This window comes from Galeopterus variegatus, unplaced genomic scaffold (genome assembly GCF_000696425.1).
Source record: "Galeopterus variegatus unplaced genomic scaffold, G_variegatus-3.0.2 Scaffold926, whole genome shotgun sequence".
NCBI lineage: Eukaryota > Metazoa > Chordata > Mammalia > Dermoptera > Cynocephalidae > Galeopterus > Galeopterus variegatus.
In genome coordinates this window covers 331,212-346,136 of record NW_007727037.1, presented here as the reverse complement: position 1 = coordinate 346,136, position 14,925 = coordinate 331,212, and the positions used below count along the sequence as shown (strand labels likewise).

General features: G+C 51.2%; 4 protein-coding genes across 4 annotated transcripts in view; 2 read left to right on the top strand and 2 right to left on the bottom strand.

Moving 5' to 3' along the window:
- Positions 1 to 1,316: 1,316 nt before the first annotated feature.
- On the top strand, positions 1,317 to 10,530 carry NXF1 (nuclear RNA export factor 1). The gene is made up of 20 exons (XM_008573504.1): positions 1,317 to 1,503; positions 1,723 to 1,876; positions 2,437 to 2,520; positions 2,633 to 2,737; positions 2,849 to 2,929; positions 3,033 to 3,102; positions 3,215 to 3,303; positions 3,429 to 3,536; positions 3,721 to 3,830; positions 5,637 to 5,673; positions 6,763 to 6,831; positions 7,083 to 7,138; positions 7,271 to 7,378; positions 7,499 to 7,557; positions 7,669 to 7,784; positions 8,050 to 8,092; positions 8,696 to 8,768; positions 9,265 to 9,447; positions 10,017 to 10,077; positions 10,193 to 10,530. Exons 1-20 carry the CDS (start codon positions 1,469 to 1,471, stop codon positions 10,229 to 10,231), a joined length of 1,680 nt encoding a protein of 559 aa, XP_008571726.1. The 5' UTR covers positions 1,317 to 1,468; the 3' UTR covers positions 10,232 to 10,530.
- A 104-nt stretch (positions 10,531 to 10,634) lies between these two features.
- TMEM223 (transmembrane protein 223) lies at positions 10,635 to 11,849 on the top strand. Its single transcript, XM_008573503.1, has 2 exons — positions 10,635 to 11,023; positions 11,400 to 11,849. Exons 1-2 carry the CDS (start codon positions 10,714 to 10,716, stop codon positions 11,690 to 11,692), a joined length of 603 nt encoding a protein of 200 aa, XP_008571725.1. The 5' UTR covers positions 10,635 to 10,713; the 3' UTR covers positions 11,693 to 11,849.
- Positions 11,850 to 12,381: 532 nt separating this feature from the next.
- On the bottom strand, positions 12,382 to 14,561 carry TMEM179B (transmembrane protein 179B). Its single transcript, XM_008573502.1, has 5 exons — positions 14,385 to 14,561; positions 13,288 to 13,475; positions 13,071 to 13,205; positions 12,828 to 12,906; positions 12,382 to 12,723 (listed from the first exon to the last, which is right to left on the bottom strand). The coding sequence occupies exons 1-5, from the start codon at positions 14,478 to 14,480 to the stop codon at positions 12,562 to 12,564; spliced, it is 660 nt and encodes a 219-aa protein (XP_008571724.1). The 5' UTR covers positions 14,481 to 14,561; the 3' UTR covers positions 12,382 to 12,561.
- Positions 14,562 to 14,570: 9 nt separating this feature from the next.
- The window catches only part of TAF6L (TAF6-like RNA polymerase II, p300/CBP-associated factor (PCAF)-associated factor, 65kDa), an 11,334-nt gene continuing 10,979 nt past the window's right edge, over positions 14,571 to 14,925 (bottom strand). The window contains exon 12 of the mRNA XM_008573501.1: positions 14,571 to 14,916. Within this exon, the coding sequence (XP_008571723.1) occupies positions 14,613 to 14,916 (304 nt within the window). The 3' untranslated portion in view covers positions 14,571 to 14,612. The remainder of the gene's footprint in view (positions 14,917 to 14,925) is intronic.

Below are 14,925 nucleotides of genomic sequence, written 5' to 3'. Positions count from 1 at the left end.
GCGCCTGCGGGGAGCAGCGGCGGCTCGGGCCGGGCCGGGGGCGAGGCAGCCTGGGGGGACCGACTGGACTCGAGGTGGGCGCCCGAGTTGTTGACTCGGGAGGACCTGCGTCTGGGCGCGAGTAGCTCGGGGGTGGGGCGACGGGATTGCTTTGAACTTTGTGGGAGGTTGATGCCTGTCAGTTCAGCTTGGCGGCCTGACTCTTCCTTTCATGTGTCAGGGCCCTGCTCGTGGGCTTCCCTGGTGCCCTGTTTTTTACCGCGTCCAGTCGGTCTTGCCCCCCCGCCCCCACCTTCGCCTGCGGCTTTGGCTTAATATTTAAGACACACACCAACTGGACGTTTTAGTTCGAATACTACTTTGGGTGTTAGTTCATTGTGGTGGTTAGAAGTGCAGGACAGCTGGCGTTTGAATCCTGAGTTGGCTACGTCAAGCTTCAGTGAGTTAAACTCTCAGGCCTCATTTTCCACTCCCTTCATGTGGGTAGGAGTAGTACCTGTCTCCTAAGTTTCTGTGCGTGCGTGCGCGTGTGTGTTAAAATTAGATCATTTCTATCAAGGCCTGGAGCATAGTGGCTGGCACTCTCAGTGGATATTACCTTACCTTCTACTCGTGTTCTTTTTTTCTAAGGTCATTTGTTGATGTTCATTGTTTGCAGAGTATTAGGCACTAGGCAGATCTTTTTTGGAAGTCATGAGCCTTTTTTTGAGAAGGCTTTCCTACCAGCAAGAGTCAGAAGGTCATATTACTGGAGAGCATTCCAGGATCCTTGATTAAGCACCCTAGTGTGCAGCTGCCACTAGAGCCTGAGTCTAGAAGTTGTCTTCTGAGTTAAAGGGCATTTCTGGCCAAGGAAATGAAGAGCTCCTCACAGAACTGAGTGGCAGTTTGAGAACAAGGAGATTTTTTTTTTTTTAAGGAGGGCCTTAAATTGGTCATATTTGTAACTGGCATTTGTATTGTATAGACAGAAGAAGTACTGAGTGGCAGATTACAGCTGGCTTTCAGGGGGTCTGATTGTGGCCAGTTACACTTCGGGGTTGCTCACACTTCTACATTCTGCTTCTCTTTTCTGTAGGTCCAGTTTCTACTTCATTTTTTAGAAGCCCTATAGTTTCCCACTAACCTTTCCTTGATGCTGCCATCCCACAGAGAGGGTTATTTCCTGTGAACAGGCAGAGGAGGTCGTGTGGAGGTGGCCTGTGTAATTAGTGTGTATCTCTTCCAGTAGTACAGGGTGCTAAAAACTGTGATTGCTACACTGAGGTAGCTAGGCCAGTGATATATTTTCTAATTTGTGTTTCGGTTTCCAACTCCAGAGCATGATGACCGCGTTAGTTTCCCTCAAAGAAGAAAGAAAGGCCGGGGTCCTTTCCGGTGGAAGTATGGTGAGGGGAACCGTCGGTCTGGAAGAGGAGGTGCTGGTATTCGGTCTTGCCGCCTTGATGAAGATGATGGCGATGTGGCAATGACTGATGCCCAGGATGGTCCCCGAGTACGATAGTAAGTGACCACTTGGTCTGATTTGAATTTAGTGATCCACTAGATTATATAGCTCCCTTGCTGTCCATGTCATTTCTCTTCCCACCTAGAAGAGTGAGAAATGCCAGGACCAGCCTAATGGTTGAACAATCTTAGTTGTGGTTACACTAACAGTGCAGGAAGGTCTTTGAGAAGACTTCTCTAGCATTTACAGACATTTTATTCTTTCCCTCCCCACAGCAACCCCTATGCCACCAGACCTAACCGTCGGGGCGATGGTTGGCATGACCGAGATCGCATACATATCACTGTGCGGAGAGACAGACTGCCTCCAGAAAAAGGAGGGGCTGGCACCAGCCAGGATGGCACCTCAAAGAACTGGTTCAAGATTACAGTGAGTACCTTGGGAATGTAATGGTACTCCAGCTAATGGGCTGGGCTCCGAGTGAAGGTGTTTACTTTTTATTCTGCAAAAATCAGTCTTCTTGGCTGTTTACTTCACAATCAGTTTTCCATCCTTTCTCCTAACAGTCAATGTCTTAGAACACTTAAGAGCAGATCCAGAGAAGGAGTAGATGGGGATAGGCAGGATGAAGCTGAAGGGAAATGTGATAACTATGGTCGGAAAGTAGAATAACTACTGGGTGTCTCCATTCGGCTCAGGCCGAGTGTGGGGCTTAGAGTCCCTGGAGTTCTCTAAGGGGAAGGCAAGGTATAAATAATGTCTTAGAATTTTTAGAATGAAAAAAATTGATTCTTTTGAGGATAGTAAGTATAAGGAAACAGAAAGGTTAAGAAATCCATGTGTGTCTCAAGTGGAAAACCTGTGAGTGGTCTTTTCTTTGGAAAATTTTTTAAAGCTTGGCAGAAGGTACAAAAGAAGCACTAGATTGGGTCTGCTGTTTAGCCTTAGTTACATACGGTGTGCTTCTTTTCTTTTTCTCTCATTTCTAGATTCCTTATGGCAGGAAGTATGACAAGTCATGGCTTCTGAGCATGATTCAGAGCAAGTGCAGTGTCCCTTTCACCCCCATTGAGGTAAGACAAGGCCTGAGTGGCTGGCTGGCTGGGCACCAGGGAGGATGGAGGAGCCAGCTGGGCAAGGGGCTCTGGGCTCCAAGTCTTATGCTCTTGTTTCCTCTTCTTGCAGTTTCACTATGAGAACACACGGGCCCAGTTTTTTGTTGAGGATGCCAGTACTGCCTCTGCATTGAAGGCTGTCAACTATAAGATTTTGGATCGGGACAACCGAAGGGTGTGTGTGTAGAGGGCCTGGCTTGGCTGGAGGTGGGGATTGGTGCACAGGGCAGGGACTGGGTCTTAGGCATCACTGGAGTTTATTCTGCCTTCTGTGTCTTCCCTCCAGATATCCATCATCATCAACTCCTCTGCTCCACCCCATACTGTACAGAGTGAGTTGAAGCCAGAACAAGTAGAGCAGCTAAAGGTGAGGCAGGCTCAAGTAACACATGTTTGCAACCCAGTCTTATACTTCTCACTCCCCAGTACACACCACCAGTGACCTCTGAACTCTTTCTCTTCCTCTGTAGCTGATTATGAGCAAACGATATGATGGCTCCCAGCAAGCACTTGACCTCAAGGGTCTCCGTTCAGACCCAGGTATGGTTGATAGCGGTTATCCTCAGACAGGTGGAAACAGAGGAGGATCTGTCAGGGAGAGAATGTTTGAGAATGGTTTCTCAGATTTTCCTTTCCTTCCTATCTACTGAAGATTTGGTGGCCCAAAACATTGATGTTATCCTGAATCGTAGAAGCTGTATGGCAGCTACCCTGCGGATCATTGAAGAGAACATCCCTGAGGTGAGGCCTTTGGCCCAGCGTTAGGCATGAGGAGGCAAGGTGGGACAGATAGGACGGGGTTGAGGGCAGATTTGTCTCTGATCCACTCACTGGTGATGCTTCCTCTAAACTCTTCTCTCCCATAGTTGTTGTCCTTAAACTTGAGCAATAACAAGCTGTACAGGCTGGATGACATGTCAAGCATTGTGCAGAAGGCGCCCAACCTAAAGATGCTAAACCTTTCTGGAAATGAAGTGAGAATTGACAGCCTGGCTGTGTTTTTGATGGGGTGGGCAGAGGGTGGAGATGGCTTACCTGGTGATGGGAAGAGGCAAGAGAGGGAACTTAGAGAGGAGGGCAGGGATTGGAAGTGTAGTGCTCCAGCTGGCTCTCTTCACTAGGGTGTCTTTCCTCCCTTTTCTCCCTCATGATTTGCAGTTGAAGTCTGAGCGGGAGTTGGATAAGGTAAAAGGGCTGAAGCTAGAAGAGCTGTGGCTTGACAGAAACCCTCTGTGTGATACCTTCCGAGACCAGTCCACCTACATCAGGTAAGTTGTAGCCTCTCTCTCCCCTCCTGGGGACCTTCACCCCCTGGGAGGCTGAGCTAATGCACCCTGACCAGTGCCCGTCTGCAGGAGATGTGCAACCCTGAGCTGGAACCACCCGTCCTTTGGGAGGATCATGTGCTTTTCCCTTTTGTCTGTCCTTGTCTCCTAGCTTTGCACTGAGATCTCCTCTCCTCACCTGACTCTTTACTGGTTCTATGGCCTTTCTCCTTCCTTCCTGAACACAGCCTTTTCTAGAATCTCCCTATCCTTTTGTTCCAGGAAGGGCATCTCTCCTTTTCAACTCTGACTAGGGGATATCTTGTACATGCCCCATATGTGGGGTTGCCTTGTGCTAAGAGCCTGATGTCCTTGAGTTGAAAAAGCTCTCTCTACCTGGGACTTCTGCTGAGATGGCCCTTCCTTTGTGCTGTGATGGTCCCTCTTGCCATTTTGTGCAAGAGGGACCCCTTTGTCATGATCCACTTGCCTAAGGCTATTGCCTGGGCTTTCTTGCCCATGCTGAGGTTGAGGCGTCCTGGGGACTGGAGCCATGCAATCTGTCTGTCTTGCCTAGTGCTGTGAGCTGGGTCTTCTCTGGAGAAGAAACCTGGGTTCCCCAAGACATGTGACCAGTGCCGGGGCCCCGCCAGCAGGCGAGGGGATCCCAAGGCAGGTGCTGGGTGTGGAGGCCACGGCGGCATAGGCTACCAAGGAGACAGAGAATTAACCCTCTTGAAGGCACTGCTCCTCTCTCATTTGCACACCTCACATCACCCTGCTTGGCCCCGGAGGATGGCTGGTTAGCCAGAGACGGGTAAGATTCCTCAGGGAAGGAACAACCTAAGACAGGCACAGTCGCAGAGGGGCCATCAGGCGAGATCTTGGGGGCCAACAGAGGTGGGGCACAGACCCTCACCCCCCCAACTTTGCAGGGGCCTGAATCCTCACCACTTCTGAGGGAGGTCTCCTGGCCCCGTGGCTGCTTTGTTTCCCACGCCCAGCTCAGATGGGACCCAGGTAGCAGACAGAGACCTGGCTAACAGCAATTGCCTACTCGCTGCAGCAAGGATTTGTTTCCCATTTCTACCTTGGACCACAGGGAAAAGGGAGCTGAAGGAAAGGGCTGTGTCGGGGGTCTTTTTCCCTTTTTTTCCCCTAAATGCCCCTTTGCCTTGTAGTTCTTTCCCTTTTTCTTTGCTTCCTCTTTGCTTTTCCTTTCTGCTCTCGTATGTCTCCGTCATCTGTCCCTTGCCCCTGCCCCATCCTGCCTTTTTCTCTTTTCTTCTCTTTTTCCTTTCCTCTCTTCTCCCTTTGCCTCTCCTCTTCTTGAGCCCCACCTTGCTCATCTCCCTGCCCCAACATCCTGTGCCATCTCTGTGATGTGTGCTGGTCTTGGCCAAGGCCAGACCTGGCAGAACAGATGGATACCTGGTGAGGCAGTGGAGCCCCTGGGCTCCCACCCCATTCCCTTCTCCCGGGGCTGTGCAGGTGAGTAGGTGGAAGGTAAGGGGGGCAGGGAGGGGAAGGAGGTCCTGGGCTTAAAGCCTGGGCTGATGGTGCTGCCTCTTGTGGCACTTGGGGTCAGGCAGACAGAAAAGAGACAGCCTTCAAGGCAGTCCATGTGTGGGTGCCCCTGGTTAGGTAGGGAGTAGGGGCCATTTTTCCCTGAGCACAGGCTGGGGAGGAGTGGGGGGATGAGCAGGATGGGATGGGCTGCCCCTTGGGTGTTGGTGTATTTGCTCCTAGAGCAGCCCAGGAGGCATGGTGGCTCTGAAACATCACTCACTTCTTTCCCATTCTTGACAGCGCCATTCGCGAACGATTTCCCAAGTTATTACGCCTGGTAAGTCCATAACTTTTTTTATTCTCTTCTAACAAGCATAGCATCTCCCACTTTCAAGTTCTGGCCTAACATGTTTTTTGGTTTTTGTTGTTATTTTTTAAAGATGACCGGTGAGGGGCTCTTACTTGGCTTGGTGTTGTCAGCACCACGCTCAGCCAGTACTTTCAAGTTCTGGCCTAACATGTTTTTTGGTTTTTGTTGTTATTTTTTAAAGATGACCGGTGAGGGGCTCTTACTTGGCTTGGTGTTGTCAGCACCACGCTCAGCCAGTACTTTCAAGTTCTGGCCTAACATGTTTTTTGGTTTTTGTTGTTATTTTTTAAAGATGACCGGTGAGGGGCTCTTACTTGGCTTGGTGTTGTCAGCACCACGCTCAGCCAGTACTTTCAAGTTCTGGCCTAACATGTTTTTTGGTTTTTGTTGTTATTTTTTAAAGATGACCGGTGAGGGGCTCTTACTTGGCTTGGTGTTGTCAGCACCACGCTCAGCCAGTACTTTCAAGTTCTGGCCTAACATGTTTTTTGGTTTTTGTTGTTATTTTTTAAAGATGACCGGTGAGGGGCTCTTACTTGGCTTGGTGTTGTCAGCACCACGCTCAGCCAGTACTTTCAAGTTCTGGCCTAACATGTTTTTTGGTTTTTGTTGTTATTTTTTAAAGATGACCGGTGAGGGGCTCTTACTTGGCTTGGTGTTGTCAGCACCCCGCTCCGCCAGTAAGCGAACCGGCCATCCCTATATAGGATCTGAACCCGTGGCCTTGGTGCCATCAGCACCGCACTCTCCCGAGTGAGCCACGGGCCGGCCCCCTAAAATGTTTTTATATGAACATAAATTTGCCTGTCAGAAAAAGGTGCTTGTGGGCTGGCCTGTGGCTCAGTCGGGAGAGTGCGGTGCTGATGGCACCAAGGCCTCGGGTTTGGTTTATTTTTAAAAAAAGAAAAAGTTGCTTGTGTCAGGATTCCTATGCACACTTTTCATGTCTCTTTTACACTTGACTTCTGACCCTTCATTCTTAGCTCTTCCACCTACTTACACATCCAGCTTTTTTCCCTCTGGTTTACACTGTCAACTTCTACTTCCTTTCAACAGGACGGTCATGAGTTGCCCCCGCCAATTGCCTTTGATGTCGAAGCCCCCACAATGTTGCCACCCTGCAAGGTGAGAAGGGGGAACAGAGTTAAAACTTGTGGTGGGGGGAGCAGAAAGTAATTATGATTTGTAATGATGAACATGCTAATAATATTGATTTGATCATCATATACTGTACACAAATACTATAGTCAACTGTGTACCCCATAAATATGTATAAATAAAAATGATTTTTAAAAATATATAAAAAATAAAATAAATAAAAACTTGTATGTGGGGAGAGTACTGTTTCCATGGTCCTAACATCTGTTTGATTCCAGGGGAGCTATTTTGGAACAGAAAACCTGAAGAGTCTGGTCCTGCACTTCCTGCAGCAGTGAGTATCCCAGGGCCCCTGAGGCTGGGGAGAAGTAGGCTGGCCATAGCACAGTTCACTCTGGGGAGTTTCTGGGTTCCTTTGTGGCTCCAGACTGCAGAGCTCAGACTTGCCCTTTTGTTTTCCCCACAGATACTATGCAATTTATGACTCTGGAGACCGACAGGGGCTCCTGGATGCCTACCATGATGGGGCCTGCTGCTCCCTGAGTATTCCTTTCATCCCCCAGAACCCTGCCCGGTGAGTATTCCATCCCAGAACCTGCCCCAGGACTGCAGGGTTTGCCAGTGGATACAGGCTGGCACCTGCTAGCTACCACTCTGCTCTGACCACTGCCTCCTTTTTCTCTCATCCCCCCAGAAGCACCTTGGCTGAATACTTCAAGGATAGCAGAAATGTGAAGAAGCTTAAAGACCCCAGTAAGTGTGTGATGTGAGCAAAACAGGATGGGAGAAGGGGATGCAAAAGAATTAGTTACAGGGCTCCGGAGTGCATGGCAGCCCCAACCTTGCTTTCTCTACTGCCCACAGCCTTGCGATTCCGGCTGCTGAAGCACACACGTCTCAACGTTGTTGCCTTCCTCAGGGAGTTGCCCAAAACCCAGCATGACATCAATTCGTTTGTGGTAGACATAAGCGCCCAGACAGTAAGCACCTATTTCTGCCCTGACAGAAGCCTAGAATTGGGGGGTTGTTGGGGCGGCATCTAAGAGGCGGGGGAGGTGCTGTCTGGTTAGCTCAGTTAGAGCATGACCTTTTAACAACAAGGCCATAGGTTCAGAACCCCGTACTGGCCAGCCACCAAAAAAACCCAAACCAACAAATACAATTAAACAAACAAAAATAAGAGGCAAGGGGGGCTTGGGTTCTCCTGGGAAGCCTACATTGTACGTGATGCTGCTTCTCTTTCAGAGCACATTGCTGTGTTTTTCTGTCAATGGGGTCTTCAAGGAAGGTGAGAATCTTGATTCCTGAGTTTGTAGCATGGCCCCTCCCTTAGCTAGACTCTTTCTCAGCACTCTTAGCTTCTCAGCTACCTTCTCTTTCCATTTTCTTCCCTGATCTCCTCCCATTCTGCCCCTCAAGCCATCATGGTTTGGCCTGCCCCTACACCTCTCCTGTTTGGGATGTGGGAAAAACCTGGAGATGAGGAGGACACAGACTTTGGAGTCAAGTAGATCTGAGTTTCCATTCCAGTCTTGGGTCTGTGGGCAAGTCACATTACCTCTGGACCTCAGATTCTTTATTTGTAAGATGGGGTTAGTAATAGCCACCTCATAGTGATGCAGTAGGAAGTAAATAAAATGACTTATAAAGTGCTTGACCTGGGGCCTGGCACAGAGGCACTCCATTGGTGGGTTAGTAGCTGTTACTCTTATTGTCTGCCCTGATCTCTGACTCTTCACCCACCTCTGCTTCTCTGTACGTATGTCATCATTCCTGTCTGGCCCATTTAGGGTTCTTTGTATCAAAGAAGACCATGATTCAAGAAGCCGTTTTAAACATAAAATAAAGCATGAGTGACTTTAAGGGGTCATTGCTGCTGTTCTCATTGCAGTGGATGGAAAGTCTCGGGATTCTTTGCGAGCATTCACCCGGACGTTCATTGCTGTTCCTGCCAGCAATTCAGGGTAAGTGTTTGCTTACCACGGGAGGCACGAATCTCAGTCCATGGCCAGCAATGTGGTGTAATTGGAGGGTAGTCAGTCCTCGGGGTATTGTCAGAATTTCAGAAAGGCAACGGGAAATCAGAGGAGGCAGCTCACATAGTGGTTAAGAGGTTGGCTCTGGAGTCTGTCTAGGTTTTCATCCTGGCTCTACCATTTCTAGCTACGGGCAAGTTACCTTATATGAAAATTTGTATAATGATATCTACTTAAGTTTTTTGTGAAGATAAAGATAAAAGGGCTAAGAATTATCCATGGGTTGGGGGAAAATTCTAGTGTGTTTGGTAGATAACCCTCCCAAACATGGAGTCGATGGGAGAAGGTAACAGCTGGGGGTGGGGGGTAACTCGTGAGTATTGAAAGAATTTGAGTGTCAGGTGTCAATGAAAATAGGAATGACCAGTTAGGAGGATGAGGTTATCAGTCTGTCCTTCTGTCTGAGGTGCTCTTTGTTCCCAAGGCTTTGTATTGTAAATGACGAGCTATTCGTGCGGAATGCCAGCTCTGAAGAGATCCAACGCGCCTTTGCCATGCCTGCACCCACGCCTTCCTCCAGCCCAGTGCCCACCCTTTCCCCGGAGCAGCAGGAAATGTTGCAAGCATTTTCTACTCGGTCTGGCATGAATCTTGAGTGGTCCCAGAAGTGAGTGCCGGGCGTGTGTAGGAATAGGGGTTAACTGAGGTAGGGCTGGTGGTGAATAATGAGTGCTCGTGAAGTTTTAAAAGCTGAGACAGGGCTGGCCAGTTAGTTCAGTTGGTTAGAGAGCATCCTTATAACACCAAGGTCATGGGTTGATTCCCGTATCAGCCAGACAAAAAAAAAGCCAAAACTTGTTGCTTAAAGAAAAAAGATTATCCATAAAAATTTTGCTTCATAACAAGTGTTAAATTAAAAATGAAGTCCCTTTTTATATACCATTCTGCAGCTTAGTCTCTTTACTTATTTCATGAACGTCTTTCCCTACCTTTATAAAAACTGTCTTGGTCTTCTTAATAGCTATTTAATATTCTTTATGTTTGATAGACCGTTGGTAGACATTTGGATTTTTGCTAACTTCTCATTTGTATAAATAGTGCAAGAATGTATAGGAGTGTATATAATTGCTGGCAGACTTCAGCGAATGTTTCCAGAGTGCATTTTGAAGTGGCATTTAGGGGTCAGGGTGAGTGCATTTTGTTTTCATGGATCTGCCCGTTCTTCCTGCACTCCAGGTGCCTTCAGGACAACAACTGGGACTATACCAGATCTGCCCAGGCCTTCATTCATCTCAAGGTAAGGTTTGGGAATACAGTGGCAAAAAGGGATCTCTGGGCTTTCAAGAGGGTCAAGTAAGCTGGGACGGGGGAGGGGGGGAACCTGCTTCTACTGACCTTTCCTTTTACTCCAGGCCAAGGGCGAGATCCCAGAAGTGGCGTTCATGAAGTGATCCATAGTTATGGCCCAGAAGAAGGCTCCCTGTAAATAGCCCTTGGATATTATCTGGTTGTCATTTGTCGTCTCCTCCTATCCGGCCCGAGGCCACCCTGTGACTGTGACCAAGGAGGGAGGGCTGCTGGATCCCTCTTCTCACCTGCCTTCTGGAAGACTTTCAGAAGATTGAGCCTCACTGGTGCCAGGAAGCCACAGCGTACTTTGTAGAACTGACACTAAACTACCCGAAGGACTTAGGTGCTTTGTGTCCTTAACCCCAGGATCCTCCTTTTTAAGATAAAGAGTGATATTGTATTTTGTGTCAGGTGTACTGGATTGTTTCTGTCTCCTCCCATCCCTGAGCGGGAGGGCAGGCTGGGACTGAAGCTGCTCGGGAGGCGAGTTCCGCCTGGGGCTCCCAGGGCTGATCAGCTGCGAGTGGGAGGGGAGGTGGCCTCGCGGCAGGAAGTCCCGCCCCTGAAGCGGAAGGCGCGGGCCATGGCGGCTCGTTGGTGGCGGTGGGCCCGGGCTCTGCACCTTGCGGTGCGGCCTTTTCCCACACCCCAGCTCCTGCACGATGCGGCCCCGTCACGGGACGTGCTGCTCTTTGAGCATGAACGAGGCCGCTTCTTCGCCGTCCTCGGGCTGTTCTGTGCAGGCCAGGGCGTCTTCTGGTCCTCCCTGGCCGTGGCAGCTTTGTCCCGAGCGCCGGCGCAGTCTCAGGACGCGGAGGCCTCAGACCGTAGCCATTTCGACCTGCGCTCGGTGCTCTGGCGCTACGTGTTGGCTGTGGGCTGCGGCACCATCGGTAAGGCATGGGGTGGCTGTGCACGACCCTCCTACTTAGGCAGAAAGTGACTCCCTGTCCTCCCAGATGAGCAGGAGGGGCGGGCGGGCGAACACTTAAGTCGCGAGCACCACACCCTTGCACAGTCCTAGGCTGAGGTCTGCCCTTCATTCTGCGACCTTGAGCAAGTTAAGCTCTGAACCCTTTTACTCCCCTTTAAAATGGGATGGACATGTATTAAGATTGTTAGGGGGGATAACTAGCACAAGATTCTGGGGATATAAGAGGAACTCAGTAAATGTTACTGTTATTGCAATAATTTCATTCAGGGGCACTGAAAGAGTTGGTCCTTAGCCTTCCGGGGAAACCCCCTCACCCGTCTTTGCTCTTCCTGCAGGAACCCTGATACTTGGTGCTGCTCTTCTCTTCTCCCTCCGATCTGTGCGTTCAGTGATGCTTCGGGCTGGAGGGCAGCATGTGACCCTCACCACTCATGCCCCCTTTGGCTTGGGGGCTCATTTTACTGTTCCCTTGAACCAAGTATCCTGCATGGCCCACCGGGGTGAAGTCCCTGCCATGTTGCCTCTGAAGATCAAAGGCCGGCGCTTCTACTTCCTCTTGGACAAAGCTGGACACTTCCCTAACACTCAACTCTTTGACAACACTGTGGGTGCCTACCGGAACTTGTGAAGAAACAACTTTGGGTCACTCGCTCCTCCCAAAAGGAGATAATCACTGAGCCTTAGGGATGGGGTGACAACCAGGATCACACAAGGTGGCCCAAGATTGATTAACAGCAAATAAAGGCGCAGTCATCCCACGGCTAGCTGCCTGACAGTACCTTTAAGTTTTGACCTATGTCTGTTCACTCCTCCCTCCCATCTACTTGATTTAACATCAAGAACACAGTACCAAGGGCCGGCCCGTGGCTCACTCGGGAGAGTGCGGTGCTGATAACACCAAGGCCACGGGTTCGGATCCCATATAGGGATGGCCGGTTAGCTCACTGGGAGAGCGTGGTGCTGACAACACCAAGTCAAGGGTTAAGATCCCCTTACCGGTCATCTTTTGAACCCGTGGCCTTGGTGTTATCAGCACCGCACTCTTCCGAGTGAGCCACGGGCCGGCCCTAGAAATTTTTTTTTTTTTTCCTTTTTTTGTCTTTTTTACTGACCGGTAACGGGATCGCAACCCTCGGTGTTGCGCCCGCACCATGCTCAGCCAGTGAGCGGGAACCAGTCTCCACATGGGATCCGAACCCTCGGCGGGAGCGCCGCTGCGCTCCCAAGCGGCGCACTCTCCAGTGTGCCACCGGGCCGGCCCTACCGGTCATCTTTTTAAAAAAAAAAGAAAAAGAAAAAGAACACAGTACCAAGAAGAAGAAAGTAATACAGTATTTTGGTACAAAAAGAGCAGGAAGAGAGGTGAGGGGAGCCTATCATCATTTCCCTCGTGGAGGGAAAACAGGCTCCCGGCATAAACAGGGCCGTACGGAGGCAAGAGGATTGCAGGCACTTGGGCACAGAGTCTTTGGCTGCAGGAAGCACTCTGGTTACTCTTCAGGAATGGGAAAGGCGTGGCCCAACAAGAGCATCTGTCTCAGAACTCCATTCAGGGTCACCCCGCTCCAGAAGCCGGTATGGGGTGGCTTTGGACTTCCACTGCACAACCTGGAGCACCAAGATGACACACCACAGTACCAGATTCACCCAAGAAGAGGTCTGTGGGAGACAGGAACAGGAGTGTGAGGAGTGGGGCCATCTCAGATCCAGTCCTTCCCGCCAACAAACCATTCTTATCTGTTCACTGTAATCTAGGGCCTCACTTCAGCATTGTGTAGGTTGGAGTAAAACAGCAGAGCAGTTCCAGGGGGCGTCCATGGAATTCTCTGGGCTTCAGAGCAGCTGTGAGGTAAAGGTCAGTTGTGAGAAAGAGATACACCCTGAGCACACCTGTACCCAGGTGCTCTCAGATGAGAGTAAATGGCGGGGGTAAAAAGGGAAGTTATAGGACCCCTCTGCCAAAGGAAGGTACTCGACCCCAGCCAGGTTTCCCCCTCTCCCATTACCTATTTGTAGTGTTCAAGGAGACAATGGAGTTGCAGAGAGAACTGGTGCCAAATCGAAGGATACAGGCAGCCACTAAGACCAGGAAAATGGCTATAGCCGAGATGGCCAGTGCAATGCGGAGCCCTGTAAGACCTCTTAAGGGGGAGAGAACAAGCCTTGTGGTTGAGATGGAATTCATCCCACATTGGCCCCCGGCCCTCAAAGTTGGGCAGTCACCTGTGAGAGTCCTCGATGCAGCTGCTGTAGACCCAGAAGAGCAGAAGCAGGAGGCAGTAGAGGGCCAGGAGGCCAGAAGCCCCAGCCACAAAGTAGCAGAGGGATGGGGCCGAGGGACGAGTTAAGGCCAGGGAGGAGCCATTCAGGGTGGCCACACCATACAAGGGACAGCTGCCACTGAAGGAGCCCTGTGGAGAGAAACTGCTGAGTCCTAGATTTCAGGTTAGTGCCTCTGGATGCAGTCTCATGGCAGGTGGTGTTGATAACCTAGGCCGGAGCCACTCCAGGAAGGTAATTTGTGCATTGTCAGTTTCTACTGGGACAGGGAGATTAACGTAAAGGGCGCGCTGGGGAATCAAACCTGTAGTGGCCAGAAGGATTAAGCACTAGGCAGTGGTTATAGGATACAATGAGTTTCAGAGAAGCCTCACAAGTGCTGGTCTCCCCTCTGTGCAGAAATCCTGGAGTAAACCCAGACCTTGGGTAACCTTCAACAAGTAACCATTTCCGTTGTCTTACACTAGTGCCTACTTTACAGGGATTAGGTGAAGCCATGTTTATTAATAAAATTGCTTGGCTGGGATAAACACTCTACTGTAAATTATTGGCTTCTGCTTTTACACAAGCGTTTTCTACATCGCTGTTTTGTCATTTAACACACTGTTGCAATCATATGGCAGCTTGATCCTCTCCACTATTCTATGCTTTGTTTATCGGCATAGCTTAGCACAGATAGCTTCTGCTTTCACGGATGACGGCAAGGCCTCGACCGACTTGTTTCAGAACCAGGCTAAGGTTTATGCAGCGGGAGCCTCACCGGGCCCGGCTGTCTGGTGCTCTAAGCACGCTTCTGACGACTCATTCCTCCGGTAAGGGAGCGACTTAAAACATGACCTGGCCAAGCGGAGCCAAGGAGCGCAATTAAGATCGCTGCATTTTCACAATGGGCCGGCGCCTACCAGGCCCCACACCGCCCCCCAGTTCCGAGCGGCAGCCAGCTGGGACGGAAAGCAGCAGGAGCCACTCCATGGCAGGACCGGCCAGTCACCACGCCCACCCGTCCCGACCCCAAGGACGGCCCCGCCCCGCAGCCGCACCTGGGTCAGGGTCAGCGCCGCAGCCGCCACAGCCCCGCACAGGAACGCGGCAGCAAACAGCGCGAGCTCTACGCGCTGCGGCCAGGGCAGCGCCATGGCGGCCCAGGTACCCGGGAGCTGTGCCCCGGAAGCCGACCGCCTGAGCCCCGCCTCATCCGGCGCGACCCACGAGCACGGAGACGCCACTTCCGGGCATGGGGTTTATTTTCACAGGGGGCGGGAGCCGCCTCAGAGTGGCAGGTACAGCGAGTAGTCCGAGAGGGCCCAGCGACGGGCTGGGCGGCCGGTGCGGCCGATCATGGGCAGCTTCTGCACGTAGCGGGAGGCCGGGCTGGGCCCGTAGGGCGCGGGGAAGGCGGTCTGGAAGAGGCGCCCGCGGCAGCGCCTCCCGGCCTGCCGCCCGGCGATGATGAACCGGAAGTGGGGGGTGCCGCGGGGAGCGAAACGGCTCTTCTGGAAAACGTCGCGGGTGCCGGCGCCGGGGCCCTGCTGCCGGGGCGCCCCCCGCGCCCGGTGCACGCGCGGCAGCGGCCTGCTCTCA

What these genes read in the sequence shown, in the direction of transcription:
- TMEM179B (XM_008573502.1), bottom strand. Translation starts at nt 14,480, where the DNA reads ATGGCGCTGCCCTGGCCGCAGCGCGTAGAGCTCGCGCTGTTTGCTGCC. An exon ending in CGGCGCTGACCCTGACCCAG is followed by an intron (nt 13,476 to 14,384) that starts GTGCGGCTGCGG and finishes TTCTCTCCACAG; the next exon opens with GGCTCCTTCAGTGGCAGCTG. An exon ending in CCAACCTACACAATGCTGAA is followed by an intron (nt 12,724 to 12,827) that starts GTGAGGCCCTAG and finishes TGTCTCCCACAG; the next exon opens with ACCTCTTCTTGGGTGAATCT.
- TMEM223 (XM_008573503.1), top strand. Translation starts at nt 10,714, where the DNA reads ATGGCGGCTCGTTGGTGGCGGTGGGCCCGGGCTCTGCACCTTGCGGTG. An exon ending in TGTGGGCTGCGGCACCATCG is followed by an intron (nt 11,024 to 11,399) that starts GTAAGGCATGGG and finishes CTCTTCCTGCAG; the next exon opens with GAACCCTGATACTTGGTGCT.
- NXF1 (XM_008573504.1), top strand. Translation starts at nt 1,469, where the DNA reads ATGACTGATGCCCAGGATGGTCCCCGAGTACGATA. An exon ending in GTCCTGCACTTCCTGCAGCA is followed by an intron (nt 7,139 to 7,270) that starts GTGAGTATCCCA and finishes TTTTCCCCACAG; the next exon opens with ATACTATGCAATTTATGACT. An exon ending in AATCTTGAGTGGTCCCAGAA is followed by an intron (nt 9,448 to 10,016) that starts GTGAGTGCCGGG and finishes CCTGCACTCCAG; the next exon opens with GTGCCTTCAGGACAACAACT.